The sequence below is a fragment of the Anopheles ziemanni genome, chromosome 2 (genome assembly GCF_943734765.1).
Source record: "Anopheles ziemanni chromosome 2, idAnoZiCoDA_A2_x.2, whole genome shotgun sequence".
Taxonomy (NCBI): domain Eukaryota; kingdom Metazoa; phylum Arthropoda; class Insecta; order Diptera; family Culicidae; genus Anopheles; species Anopheles ziemanni.
The window spans coordinates 89,976,873-89,991,973 of record NC_080705.1 but is presented as its reverse complement, the minus strand read 5'-3'; the positions used below and the strand labels follow the sequence as shown (position 1 = coordinate 89,991,973).

Genomic DNA, 15,101 nt, shown 5'->3' with positions numbered 1-15,101 from the left:
TGCTTTGCGTATCCGTTTTATAGCGGAAGGATACATGGTGAAGATAGAGAGATAGCTTCAAAGAATGTTCGTCAAACTTTTCGGAGTATCGACTACGGACAGAGGCATGCGGTAGCTAGGGAAAGTTTCGCTAGATAAAATATTCATCTTGTGATTTGGAAGGTTTTGCTAGGTCCCGGGCGGTGCCAGTACCAGGATAAGGATCGATTATACATGGAATTGGATGTCGCGGCGCATCGATTATCTGTGTTGGATTCTCGGAAGTAAGTCGCCAAACGACACACACATACACGACACGAAATCTATCGTAAAGATTCGAAGGAAGAACTTGGCAAAGTTCGGCCTGCCCCGATGCCAGGCAAACACCAGGTTAGAGCATGACGTGTAAATATACATATTGCTAAATAGATAGACCTTCGATCGATAAATATCAATATTGTATATGTGTATATCTAGTCTAATAATATATCATTTTACTTGCCTCCGTCCAGTGTGCACCCGATCTTTGATTTTATGCTTTAAGTTTCCTCTCCTCTCTTTCGGTTGTCTTTACTACTTTTGCCTATGTAGAAGCCTTCTTGCGACCGGTTTGGGAATTTGGTCATTATTTTTCTGTTAAACTGTTTTCCTAACTGTCGCACCTGGCCGCATTGGAAAACGTTTTATACGTTACCCCTGTGCGTTCTAATTGTTCTAGCTGAAGTTTTTATCTTTTTCCAAGTGCTCGAATGGTAAAAGTTTGCTCATTGTGTGTGGTAATGTGTTTTTAAAGTTCTTAGCTATGTAATAACGTAACTTCCGTTCCTGGGGAGACTTACTATTAGATGGAAAAATTCGATTTGCAACATACGTCTATAATTAATTACTTTCAATGACAATAGTTTAACAAGCGAAAATCCTCACGTGAATAACAGGCCAACATTAGTGGTATTTTTTTCTTAATTCGTCACAAAATATATATCCCTCCAGCTCCAGCTAAAGCAAGAGAAGATAATCAACAGAGTAGCGGGAAATGTTCAATCAATGCAGTATTTTACCAGTTTTTTCAAATCACTCTTGCGATGGAAACGAAGGCTAACGGGTGGGGACCCATTTGAAACGAGTCCTCTAGGCGCTAGGAAAGGACAAGGTCCATGTCGGTATGATATGCTCTTTGCTAATGCTCTTTTTCTTTTCCATATAAGACACATAAAAGTAATTGCCTCGCCGTAATGCAGAACAAGCGTAGGATTTTGGATTTTTCTTCTTCTATCCTGTCCTGCTTCCAACGCATGAGATTGTTTCATTCATAATACTGATGCCTTTTTTTTTCTTTGCTCCGTTCGTCAATGCATATAAATTGCAAAGCTTACTTTAATGAGCGTAATGAAATCCTTTTACTTTTCTATCAGAGTGTCGCAAACAATGTGCAGCGCTGTTTTATATCTGAAGAGATAGACAAACAGAACAGAAAAATGTAGTAGAGGAGTTCGAGTGAAAGAAGCTAAAAAGGACAAGAGAATGTTTAAAGAGGCAAGAAAAAGCATGAAAAGGCTACTTTATAGCATTGTACAGAAAAGTGAACGAAACTTTGAGGAAAAACAAAGGCAGATGCGTAAAACTATGAAAGCACAACTGGGTTGTGTAAAGAATTAGAAAACGTAAACGTAACACAAAGCCATGCGCAGCATTTTTAACGTTTTCCGGTAGAGTTTACAGCTTTAAAACAAACAAAGTCGCACCCAAAACTTCCTACTACTATTTAATCCTCTCTCTCTAGCGCTTCGAATATCGCAGCGTTTCCATTCCGTCCCTTACTTTCGCGTCACATTCAATTCTTTTAATACTTGTTGTATTGATTGTTTAAATATTTTTTTTAATCCTTTTACTTTCGTGGTGGTATTTATGTTTTGTTGTATTGTTTTACCTCTTGCTTCTAATTTATTACGACTATTTCTGGTCACACCGGCTTGATCTATTGGGATTACGTTCGGAACGGGGATTTCCTGCTGTATATTGTATTGGATTGGTTAGGAGTAGATGTTATCTGGCTATAGGCTGCATATAGGTGTGGTTGAGTAAATTTGATTTAGATTATTGACATTTCCATTTCTTCTGGCCGATGTAGCGACGTCGTGCTCCGCGTTTTGTACACAAAATTTAATTAAAGTTTTACAATAGTCTGTGATGTAATTTCCAAAACTACGAGCAATAACTTTTTTTTCCAGTGCACGTGCTGTTACTGTTTTTAAACTTTTACTTTCCTACCATCGAAAATGGCGCTATCTAATAACCTGTTTTTCTACTTAATAAATTCCATTGCCAGGATTATTCGGTTGTGGTTTGCATGCGTCGGGTTTTATCTGTTGGTTATATCAGTTTTGTTTTTAAATAACTTTTTGCTTTTGTTTTTTTTTTTTTTTGGTGGGTACATGTTTCAGTGTGCTCGGTTTGCGGCACTGAACTAGTTGTGGTTTGCCTAACTTTACATTTTAAACGCTATGTTTTTGTTTCGTTATTTACTACCCTAACAGCTACAACGGGTTTCACGGGGTGTTAGCTTTTTTTTTTTTGCAGAGTTTGGTATACTCGTACCTTCTTTCCCGGGCGTGGTGTGTGGGTTGATAGGTTTAGTTTAGAATGGAGAATCGCACATCCGACAACATCCTACAAGTGGGAGTTTTTAGAACTGATTAAATATTAATATCTAATCCAGCTTTCCGAGATTCCAGCGGGAAACTACCGCCCGTGCGCAAGTAATTGGATTTATAGTTTAAAGCTCTGGCAGCCACCGACTGCTCTCACTTGTTGGTGTTATCACCGAAGCCGTGCGGGATCCGGAAAACCCAAACCGCGGGTTTGGCAGTAATCCCCACTCCCCAGCTGACATGGTGAGGCGACATGGATCGTTTTTCACAAGTTCTAATCAACCGATTCCCGGTTTGCAGACACAACCAGACACAAAATAAAATACACGAATCGGTCGATTGCGGAAAAGCCCGGATGGAAGGAACGGTGATATAAAATCGGTCATTGCCATCCGCTAGCTTGTACTCTTTACGGCACTCGTTTGAAAATGCCATATATGAATTCCAAGAGTGGGCTTAACGTTGGAAAATCCCGTGGAACTCGGAAAATTGCTGCCATCCATCAATCGCGCGGGGAGGTTCGGTGCAGTTGCTACCGACGGGATTATCCGGGTGGATTCTCTTTTTCCACCTCGGGGAATGAAAAAAAATTAGTGAACTGAAAAACTCAACAGTTTTCCATACACAAATGATCGGATGTATTTGACGCGATTTTTTTTTGTAGTGTCTCGGTGGAATAGGAAAATTACAGTACGGATTGTTGTCACAGTGCAAAGTGGTTGCGATACAATAGCAAGAATTATCGGTTGGCAAAGAAGGAAACAAGGTCGCCAAGCCTTGTTCATGCCGGTAACGATAGGCACACGCCGCTAGAAGAAGGATTTTCTCCGGTTAAATCTCCCAACCGGGAAATGTCTATACTTAATCTAACTAAAGCGTGCCCAGGTTCGGGAGGGGGTTTGTGGGGGATGGGTAAAAATCCTTCCCATCGCTCGATGCAACCAACATGTCAACAATTACAACGAATGAAACCTATCATTAAGACGCCATGTGGATACGGCTCCTCGATGCTAGCAACAAACGACCCGCCGAACGAAAAAGGTCCATTCCCGTGCGTCCTCCAATCACACCCCCTTGGGGTGACGGGTGAAGTTCGGTCGAGGAGGTGTCTTTCCTAAAGCTCCGTGATTGCAGGTTCCGATTGATCGCCTTAAACTTAGTGATCCGCGGCAAGTCTGCTGTGGTGGCGTCCGAAGTACTTGTGATGGCCTGATGGCGGTATCGGTTTGGTCCTTTCGGGCTTCACCCAACAAGCCCCCCCGCGCTTGGAGGAAGATGACTCGACGCTGGCAAAACACACACACACACAAACACTCCGTCCACTTCCGCGGTTAGTCTTTAAACTCTCAGATGCCACCCGGACCTCAATGTCTGGGAGGCGATACTGAACGGCACCGTTGTCGCCATCGTCGTCGTCGTCGTGGTCGTCGCCAACCGTGGAACTAACCTGTGACCCTTCGCTTCCTAGGCCTGCTGGATCGAGCTCAGAAAGGTGGGATCAACGGAAGCAACTTTCGCCGTCAGAAAGGCATGCATGCAGAACAGTAAACTTTGCAGCACATGACACTCGAGCTCCTACCATCGGGAGGAAAAGGAGATGGGTGTGTATGTGTGGGGTGCAGTAAGCCGGGGTATTGGGGGCGGGGAGGTTGGCGCATATGGATGAGATCCCCGGGTGACACGGGTGTTGGATGGATGAGCCAGAGAAAAATCAAACCAGAGAAAAAAGAGAAAAAAGAGAAACGAAATTAGCAGTATGAACGTAGCGCTGGAACTACTGTCCAGGCAGGCGCATCTGTCTCTACGGCATTCGCAAAACTACGAACTCAAAAGTCAATCCAGCGCCTCCGGTCCTTTTTTTTTGACAAATCGTCAAACCAAACTAACCATTATAAACGGCGAACGCAAACGCAAGCATCGCGCGCCCCGAACTCCCGAAGTCGAAGGTCGAATAAGAGAATCGAAACAAACGAACTTGCCAATTTTCTTACCTTCGTCTCGATGGTGCGCGTTTCGTGGTCCTGGAAGTGGAGCTTCAGCTTGGACTTGCCGTCGTCGCTGGAGCCCCGGAGTTGCGAGAACTTGTACTGCCAGATGATGGCGGCGTCGGCGCCTTCGGTGAGCGAAAAGCCGACCTGCCAGTCGAGCGTGAGTCCGCCGGTTTTTCCGTGGTGCGACACGGCGAACGTTTTGCGCTGAAGTACGAAAGAAAAGGAGGAATCGTAAGAGAGACAAGCCATCCTATGAAGGTGGAAGGAACCTACGCCTAGCTTGATGACGCTGGTGACTATCGCCGCGTTCCAGCTGTTCTCGATCCGCAGCAGCTCCTGGCGCGTTTCCACGCTCAGGTAGCGCGGCTCGTGGCCGGAACTCTGCAGCAGGAAGCAGTGCTGCCGGGAGTCGACCGTCTCCGACTCCTTCACCACGCGGAACATCGTCTGGTACACCTTGTAGGCGACGTTCGCCTTCGTCAGGCCGGTCACGTTGAGGGGCGGCGAGTCGAACAGCATCACCTCCGTGCCCTTCAGCACCAGAAAGCGGGGCTTGTAGCTCTGCCACGAGATGTGGTTGTTGATGACGCCCTCGTTCACCCAGCCCATGTACTCGATCCGCTCGCCGACCGGGAAGTTCCGGTTGAACAGCTTCATCTGAGGGTCCAAGGACAAAAAAAAAAGAGCTGCATCAGACTCGACGCGGAAAATGGCATGTCCCGGGTGGGATGTCCCGGCTTACCTGCAGGCTGGTCAGCCCGACCACGTTGTCGGTGATGTACTTCAACCACTGGCTGAGGATGGCCAGATCGTCGCAGTGGATGATGCCCGTCGTCGTCCCGTTCAGTCCACGCACCTCGAACGCGTTCGGGCGCAGCTTGTCCGTGCCGTAGATGTACCTCGTCACGTACGCCATCATCAGCGGGACTGGTGGCACGATGATTAATGTGCGTCCGAGGAGTTGCAGCGCAAAAACCACCGGTCGACGTGCGTGGCCAAATGGGCGAGAAGTCGGAGTGAATCAATCATTTTCGGTACGGACATTTTTCTGTCCTTTCCAACTTTCAACGTGGGGAAAACTTACCCGAAACCAAGTCAATCCATCGATTTTCCGGCTCGGAGCTGATGGACACCGGCCGGCTGCTGTTGACTGATTTCCAATTTTCGTCCGCCTTCAACTCCGCGCACGTCGCATCGTTGTCCGACTCCGGCGTTTCCCGGCTCACTGTACGGGGAAAACGGAAATAATTTATGGCAATCAGAATATGCATTTGCTCGGGGTTGGTAACTACATGGAAGCGAGTTGGCAACGGACACTTTGCTTGCCACAGGCCAGCACTATTTTCTTGCACACTGTTCGAAACGAAGATGTTTTGGGTTGAACATTTGTTGACCAGATTGTAACGAAAACAGGTTGATATAGTGACAAAAAGTTCATACTGTAACGTCCCCAAAACACTCATCAGTTCAAAGAATTAAAATTCACACATCCAACATATTGATGAGGATAACGATTCAGTAACGTGATTCAATTCAGAGTGAGTGAGTGAGAATAGAGAGTTAATTCTTTAATTCACTCAGTATGAATTGACACAGTGAGAATGATTCTGCTCAGTTTGAATGTATTGACTCAGTGAGAGTGAATTGGCTCTGGGAGAGTGAATTGATTCAGGAAGAGTTAATTGACTCAGGGAGAGTGGATTGACTATATCACGAGCTGAAATTAGGCAGTTTTTTTTATGGATAATTACTGATGAACTGAACTGACCTGGTAATCACTGCTTATCCATAGAAAAAATGTGCATTTTTGAGCTCTCAAAATAGTCAAATCATTCTGAGTGAGCCAGTTCAGTCTTCCTGAGCCAATTCACTCTCACTGAGTCAATATATTCACACTGAGCCAATACAATTTCATCATCTTGGTGAATGGAATCAATTCATTCATTCACTCACTCTGACTCAGTTTGCACATCACTAATTCAAAAACTCCAAAAGAGTATCGTTTTCTGAAACTTCACTTTAGCAACGTGTTGGACAAGCTTTGGTATGCCTTTTTTGTTGAAAATGGTGGGGAAAATATACTTCGAGGAAACGGAATAATTTACAAACCCAATTTAAAACATAGCCATTGACCGTCCAATCCTCCTCGATCGACCCACCGTGCAGCCCTTTGCATGAAGAATTGATAACTTGACCCCCGGTGGAGTTCGCTTCCTGAACTAATTGCAAACCAGCTTCGGGAAAGTTGGACGACTTGGAAATGGGAAACTTTGCCATCCCGAGCGTACCGTCCGGGTTGTTCCAAAGCTGTAATGCAGTTAGGAGAGAGCTTTTACACTAATGGAACAACTAAATGAAACACAACAACACCCTTGCCCAAGCCGTTGGAGCCGGCGATTGCATAAAAGGTCATATGAGATGGCACATATTCGAAACAAATCTCCAACAGGGTTTCCTGTAAATTTTCCCCTAAAACACTTCGGGTGCAAGAAAGCTTCAAACGCCAGAACAAAGAGAAGATGCTGAGCGAAATAATTGCCCAAGATCTTATGCAACACAATAATTTGCTTGCTGGTTCCTTGCTCCTTCCTCGCTTTTCCACCAAACGCTCGGGGAGAGAAATATGCAAATGCCGAAGCAACAAGGCACTACGCGAGGCTGAAGAACATTTCCAGTGATTCCTTTATTGGATCCCGGAAAGGCGGGAGAAGTCCTGCGTTCGGAATGGGACACTTCACTTGAAGTGTGTCGTTTTCCACTTTGTTGGTGTTGTTGTTCTCCATTTGGAGCTATGAATAAGCTGTTTTTTTTTCTTCGTTCTAACTTGAGATGGGGCCTGTAGGAAAACCGGGTCGCTTTTGCATCCTTCGACCGGGTTTTCCACTCGTGTATATGTTGCTTTACGTTTGAGTTCGGGGTTTTTTATTTCCGAATAACAAAGCGGAACGGACATTTTTGCCTGTTTGGCCGCTGGCGCGGGGGGGAACTTACATTGTTTTTGCAGGAATGGTGTCGCCGCCCGGTAGTGCTTCACCGTCAGGACGACGATGTCGCCCGCGTTCCGAAGGATGTTCACTGCGTCGTCGTGCGGGCAAGCCGTGATGTATTCACCGTTCACCTGGAAAGAAAAACGCGGAAAATTTAGATAAAGTGGTATAGGAAATCCTATCAGAAACAAGGACTGAATGAACGGTATGGTGAAAAGTAGAAGATGTCAATAAGGAATCTATTGGAAATAGTGCGGTTTGAAGACCACAAGAATCAAATGAACCAAATGTCAGGCATACTTTGGATGTCCTGCTAGGTCGGAAATGGAATTATGGAACGTGAACTTCGACGGAATTTATTTGCAGTCAGGCTTGTTTTGTTTTAGAGGATCAAGAGTATGTAAATCTTATGTATCTGGAAGGACAGTTATATACTTTTCACTATAAATTCTTTGAGCGATGGAGTGCCTGCTATCGAATATCTTTTATGTAATTTCTAACAATAAATGAATGAAAGTTTCTTTTCAAACTTTTGAACCCATTCTCATCCCACTTTGGTCTAATGGTTTAGTAGTAAAAAAGTAACGCAGTATAATAAGTTGAGCCTAACTCGTTTTACTCGATTCCCTCAACTTGGACTCAGAAAAATCCCGGAAATTGGTTAAATTCACTTACACCGTATTAAAATTAATTTAACGTTCCTCATTAAATCTGATGCGATTCACCTTCCCCATCAACAAGGGTTTTTTTTTAAACTTTCGGTTTTTTTTCGCGATAAAACTTTGACCAACAGGAAGCGGAAAAATTTGTTCCACACCAGCAGCGATAAAGCAAAAGTTAATTGTGATAAGGAATGAGCTAAAAACAAAAAGCACGAGCAGATTGAAGAGCATGGAGAAAAAAAAACGAATAAAAACATTAGAAAATAGAACCATTTGAAAGCACGGAACGTTAAGCGAGCGCGTACGAGCGCGTGGGCAGGTTTTTCGACCTTTTTATTTTCATCTCTCCTCTCCGCTGAACGGCAGACACTCACGATGGGGGGTGGGGGGGAGAAGGGCCGGAAAATGATAAGCAGGCAGGGATGAAATGGAGAGTGGTGGCAGAAAAATAATAGAAAAAAAACCCCGGCCGAGTTCAGAATCTAATTAACATTGCTTGAACTTTCCGCCACACCCCCGGTTGCGGACGGATTTTCCCAATCATTCCCGTGGTTCCGATGCCGCTGGTTACCGCTTCAAGTGACCTCTTGTGTGCGTGTGTGTGTGTGTGAAATGTGCCGACAGGTATTTTCATACGACGCTTGAGGCCAGAATTTACGTTAATTTTCAAACGGCTCGGGAGGGAAAACTCCACTCCTATATTTTGTGGGTGGAAACTTTCCCTCCGAAGCGAGCTTCCGGCAATGTTTCAAAAACCAGCTTGTGAATGTTTAATTTCATTTCTGTTGGAGTAGCAGTTCGTTATTCAACAACACAATGGAAGCCAACAGGATTGAGCCAATTTTTCCAAAAAAGGGATACAAAGCGCCATTGAAAAGCGAAGCATCCATGTTTCTTCCAATGTTTGACCGATGGACGCGTTGACATGGAAATTCGGAATCATTACCACGATCCACTCGATGGTGACACATTTGTCCGTTAACTTAATTAAACCCGTGGTCACTTTGACGTTCTCGTCCCGGTTTGTCCAGCGGTTGTCAGAGTTTTCCCCGACGAAACGGACCGGCGGTTCATGTACAAAGCAGAAAACCGGCAAGGATAAACCACGCGACCTGGAACAATCAAACACTGTCACGTAAAAGTAGTTTCCATTTGTCACAACTCTCCTCCGTCCTCCGTTGGAAAACATCAAACCAGTGGAAAAGGAAAAAGAATGGAATGATTGACCACCGAGTGAAAATGTTTCCCCACCGGTGAGGGGATTACCGAAGGTCACAAAACATGGTGTCTGGCTGACAGAAGATAAAATTTCTGCTACAAATTGATGGCTGTGAGTATTTACACAAACAGTTTTGCACAAACACTTTAAATTCAAGGTGAAAAAAAGGGAAAACAATGTTTCTGTTGGAGCTACAGTTGAAAACATTTTATGGGCAAGTGGACACTTTTAATTGTGTTCCGCACCATACGATGAAGTTGTTGGAGTCATCTTTTAAACATAAAATTTCCACCACGGGATAAGCCGGAAAAGCCGATTGGGACGCTTTACTAGCCAATGGTTCCGGTAGCGTGCCACATTTTGGAAAAGTTTTGATGACTTTGAATTAAAAGCCATGCCATGCTGACATGGGAATGATTTTCCGCGCCTCTGGCCCCGTCAACGGGCAAAACTAGTGCGGGCGGATGAAAATGGGAAATAAATCCGCCCGAAACACGGGTTGCCCATTACCGTTGGAAAGCCATCGTCGGGAAGCGATCCTACTTCAAATCGTCAGACGGTCACAATGGGTCCGCACCGAGCACAGGTGGTTCTATTTCGACTTCCAATGTCCGCCAGACGGTCGGAAAAGTTCTAAAAGGTTACGGTTGTAATAACTCAGTAATAGTTCAACCGGATTTAATTCCGATTCCCGGCCGTTGACATTCAAAAGTTACCCTCGTTTCGGGGACGTTGTTGTCCGGATGAAAACCGTGAAAGTACCGTTCGTAATGTACACTTCCCTTCCTCGTGTCACCCTCGGTTGTTGCGCTTTTCACCCGACTCTCCCATGGCCTGCTGCAATCCGCATTGTCGGAGATGGTTTAATTTGTCAACCTACTTGAAAGCTCGGGTTGGCCAGATTGAACCGATTTTACGACCCCTTCCCGGTGGGGGAGGGGGGGGGGGGAGAAACTGCACCTGTAAGTCCTGTCTGGAGTGTTTTACCGTAGACCTGTCCCGAATCTGTCCTTTCAATTAATTCGCCAACGTTAAACAACGGGAGAACACTGGGAAACAATTGGAAAAGAAAATGGGAAAAGGATTTAAAGGGATGCAGGTACAACCTGGGGGGAAAACAAGCGCGGAAAAGAAGCTTACAAGCCGGAGAATCTTTTCATCACGGCGAAGTGATGCACTGGGCGAGCGGTGGAACTGGGTGGCAAACGGTAAGTGAGAAACTTTTCCGACTCGCTGAAACAGGAAAAGTAGGGTACTGGGATTAACCACAATTTTCCCTTTCCGGAAACGCTGGCGCTGGCGTTGAATGGTAGGAAAAACGATCTGAAGAAGGTCCTTTAGCTTTAGCAAAAATTTTACAGTGAAAGAAGAAAACCGGTGTTTGCACCACGCATACACAACTACAAATACATATACATCCACACACACTGGACAGTCAAAAAACAACCGCTCCGGAAGAGGAAATGCTCTGATTACTTTCGAAAGCTCCTACCTCCGGGTGCTCAGGGCGCTGGAAAATCCCCCTCCTGGCCGCCGTTAGCCTTCCCCTCTCGGAGTTTTCCGGCCCCAAAATCCGGCCTGCTTGGTGAAAAGTTGATCCTGGTGGCTATTTTTAGGACACTGAAGTGAAATGGAATAAAACAAAAGGTCCCGGAGGCAGCCGGTGAAGTTGGGATTAAAATAATTTACCCAACCGGACCGTGCCTTACGATTCGCCAGTGGCGGCTGTGTTTTCTTTTCTTTTTTTTCGCAAAGGGGTTTCCTCTAAGTACGAGGAAAAAGCACCGAACAGAGCGAAGCAAACTGTCGGCCAAAACGAATTTATTTTGGCTAATATAATTGGCGATATTTGTTGTTGAGTGTTTTCGAGCGGAGATCGCTGAAAGCCGTTCTCCCCAAACTCCATTTTCCCTTTGGTTGAATAATTTTCCTTCGGCGATAAAAAAAAAAAAGGGAAGGAAGTGAAGTGAAAACCCATGTTTACACAAGGGACACGGATGCGAAGGCAACAAATTCATAAAGGTGTCCTTGGGGTGTGGATCCATTTATAGACAGTCTTATCAATGCAGCTCACTGGGGCTCTAGCACACACACGCACACAAAGGACCACACACATTGGGGCTTTTATGCAAACAGGTGATTCTCCGAGGGCGTCTGTTTGTGGTTAGATCACTGTCGAAACCGCGACGGAAGTCACCGGGCGAACTAGAAACAGGACCTAGAAACCTGTTAGATTGTCAATGCGCGATAAAAACCGAGCTGGGTCACCCCATGGGAGGGTTTGTTTCTTTTTTCCGCCGTGGCCACCCTTGGCAGCTTTCCTTTAAAAGTTCTTTTTTTCCTCCATTTTTGTCCCTTCCCAAGGGTTGTGTAAAAACCGTGCGCTCACCTTGATGATGGCGTCCCCGACGAACAGCTGACCTGTTGCGTCGGCCGCCTGATCCTTGTAGATGCGCGATATCAGTATCGGGAGTTTATGCTCGGCGCCACCCTTTATGCTCAGCCCGAGGCCGCCCACCTTCTGGCGTGTGATTTGTACCATGCGTTCCTGGAGGGGAAAAAAACGGAAGTGTGACAGAAAGAGAGTGTTCATTAGAATTTTAGATTTTCTGGTCCTTTGGTTTTACTTAAGGGAATTTTATTCTTCCAGCAAAAATTTCCAATTGGATAGAATGAGAAATGAAATAGTATCAACTAGAGTGTTAGAAACTAAGGTAAAATATGTGTCAATCTTTAATGAAAGAAACTCATCTGTTACAAAATAAAAAACCAAACCAAACATTAGTCTAAACGGTATTCATAATGTCGGTTAAAACGTTAAGATCAAATAGTTTTTTGAATGTACTAAACCTTTCTGTAATTTGCTATTTTTGTAGCTCTCTTTGTATTACATCTATTTCAAGACGTTAAGCTGAGAAAACATTCCTCATTTTATCAAAAATAATGCTAAGAAATAGTAAAATAATTTTGTTACTGTTATACAGTAGGTCCCAGCAGTACGCTATACTCGATATACGTAAATTCGCAATACGCGATTTTTTCACAAATGATTGCTCATAGTGTTGATTAAATTCGGCTTAGTCAATTTTGCTTTGTTTTGGTAGAATGAAGTGTTTAATACGCAGTTTTAAACAGCCGTTTAAAGGCCATGACTGCAACAGCCTGACCCAATACACGTTGGTTCTTGTTTTATTAAGCTGTTAATCTTGAAGTGATTAATATGGTATCAAATAGTAAAATGGCCACTCGGATACGTAATGAAATGATAGAAGAAATGGAACACTTATTAGTGATTTGGATAGAAAATATGTTAAATAAAACACTATTGCGTTCGATCCCAAACATTAGCGTACTGCGGGGACCTACTGTATATAATAAAAGAGAAGTATATTGTAGTCGATAATTTGCGATAGTTTTAAGACTCTCTGTTTCCGAAATGCGTGCGATAAATCATTTTCGAACCAACCATAAACGACTGAAGAAAAATATTTAAAAAAGGTGCAATATCCGTTAGACGGCTGACGCAAAGCGTGACCGTCTCGAGAGTAGATTGCAATTAGCATCTAAAAGCAGTTTCACAAATTACGTTAACCAAAGCTAATGTGCCTAAATTATACGGGGGTACTTTAATCGTCGCCGAACGGGTTCCAGTACGCACCGAACCATTGGCGTGCCATTATCACATTAGGTGAAGAAAAAAAAACCCCACAGTTCATGACTACACACACACGCGAGACGTTTGCTTATTTACTCTGCCAACATCTGGAGCTTATCTCGTTCGATTGCCGAGAGGGAAAAAAACGACAAATGATCGGTAATGCAAGACCTACCCCTGCGGCGGAAGTAGCCAAACGAGTACGTGTAACCGGCATGGCGAGCCGATAATTAGTTTTAACAGCCTCATGTGGTTAGCGACTCTCTCAGGGTGGTCAGGGATAAGGGTTTTTTTTGGGTGCAATTCGTTCGAATGGACTCTCGCTTTTTTATTGTGGGGGTTTATTTTGGTATGCCTGTTGGGATTGTGTCATCGAAAGGGAAAGCCTTATCTCAGCCATTAGCTTCTATGGCAACATCGACTGAGGGGACCCCGCGAGGGCGAATCGAAGTGACCTCCTTATGACCGATTCAATCATGAAACTCGCACGCACGGATGCAACGCTTATCGGCCGTCGAACTTACCCGGGACTCGATGGGTGGGTGCGTGGCGTTTGTGGGCGTCGGTGCGGGGGTGGTCGTGTCCTGCCGCTGGATCGTGATCATCTCCATCGACAGATGCAGCCGGGCCAGCTCCGGTTTGCTCTTGCCATCGCTTATCATCACCATGCCCGTACGGGTCTGCAGGGGGGGGGGGGGGGGGGGGGAAATGCGGGGTGGAAAAAGGACGAAGCACTCGCTTAGAAACGTATTAACTTCACACAGGGGGTGTTTCCCACCCGCCGAACGAAAAAACTCACCCGTACCTTCAAATTCTGATCAACTTTCTCTTCGATCGGGGTTGCCATCTTGGAAGCGTTGATCTTCATATTTTGCTGCGGGAGAGGAAAAGAAAAAAAGAAAACGCAAAACGTAAGAACGAGCGAAGCGGTGAAAAATTAGCCTCCCTGCCCAGCATTAGCCACCCACTAAACGCCGTTCCGACGGCAACATCGTTGCGTATTGATCGATCGGCTGTAATTAAAATTTTATGGATAAACTTTCCGCCACATCCAGCGCGAGCGCCTTAACGCGGTCAAACCCCCACCCCCCCTTCCCTTTTTCTTCCAGCCCACAAGCTCCGGGTTCCCTTCGTTCGAAGTGCGCGATTTTCCTCCCAATTTCTACGCCCTCCATCAGGAGCCAATAAAAGCCCTCGGGGTGGCCGTGACGAGCTCGGATGGGGCTGATTAAACTTAGTCAATTTTTCATTGGCCTGTTTTGCTCCGCTAACCCCTCTCCCCTCCCTCCCTTCCAATGGCTTTACCCACGGACAGAAAAGGCTGTGCGAAAAAGGGCGTCTTCGGATTCGAATGGCCCAGAATTTCCGCTTCTCCGTTGAGGAAGGTTAGTTTTACGAGCTACCGGGTGGCTCAGCTGCGTATCTCTACATGAATTTGCGTGTGTGAGTATTTGAGTCATTCCTTACCTTAACTCCCTACCACACACTCCCTTTCTCACTCTCTCTCTTTTTATCTCAATCAAATCGCAATTTCTGGCGATTGTGCGGAAATGTGGGCATCACGATCCAATTCCATCTTCTCCACACACACACACACACATGCTACGGGAAAAAGGGGGGTGAAGAGCCCGGGTGGGAGGGGTGAAAGGTGCAACACAAAATTAACACATCTGGTTCGGGCACGTTTCGGGCCACCCGGACGAGCGAGGGAATAAGTATGATTAAATATAGATTACCCGGAGCTTTTCCGCCAGGAGAGCACCTTTTCCATCAAAGGCTTCCACCATTCCACGCCTGGCGGATGGATGGATGGGCGAAAAAAAAAAAATGAATGGAATAATTACACCTAAAGTGTGCTGATGGGCAGGGAGCGCAAAATTTATTTTCCCGCACTTCCCCGGGCAGAAGGAAAACAAACTAGCTCACCCGCGGTTTAATGGGAAGAAATTCATCTTGATAA

General features: G+C 45.3%; 1 protein-coding gene across 1 annotated transcript; it reads right to left on the bottom strand.

The window, feature by feature from the left end:
• Positions 1–4,091: 4,091 nt before the first annotated feature.
• LOC131294932 (gamma-1-syntrophin) lies at positions 4,092–14,009 on the bottom strand. Its single transcript, XM_058322987.1, has 9 exons — positions 13,947–14,009; positions 13,666–13,821; positions 11,876–12,034; positions 7,610–7,736; positions 5,703–5,843; positions 5,361–5,545; positions 4,892–5,275; positions 4,619–4,822; positions 4,092–4,202 (listed from the first exon to the last, which is right to left on the bottom strand). Exons 1-9 carry the CDS (start codon positions 14,007–14,009, stop codon positions 4,092–4,094), a joined length of 1,530 nt encoding a protein of 509 aa, XP_058178970.1.
• Positions 14,010–15,101: the final 1,092 nt, after the last annotated feature.

Excerpts from the sequence above, each read along its gene's own strand:
- LOC131294932 (XM_058322987.1), bottom strand. The coding sequence starts at position 14,009 with ATGAAGATCAACGCTTCCAAGATGGCAACCCCGATCGAAGAGAAAGTT. Across the intron at positions 5,844-7,609 it reads ACCATTCCTGCAAAAACAAT|TGAGCCGGGAAACGCCGGAG; the intron begins GTAAGTTCCCCC and ends TTCCCCGTACAG. Across the intron at positions 4,823-4,891 it reads CCAGCGTCATCAAGCTAGGC|CGCAAAACGTTCGCCGTGTC; the intron begins GTAGGTTCCTTC and ends TTCGTACTTCAG.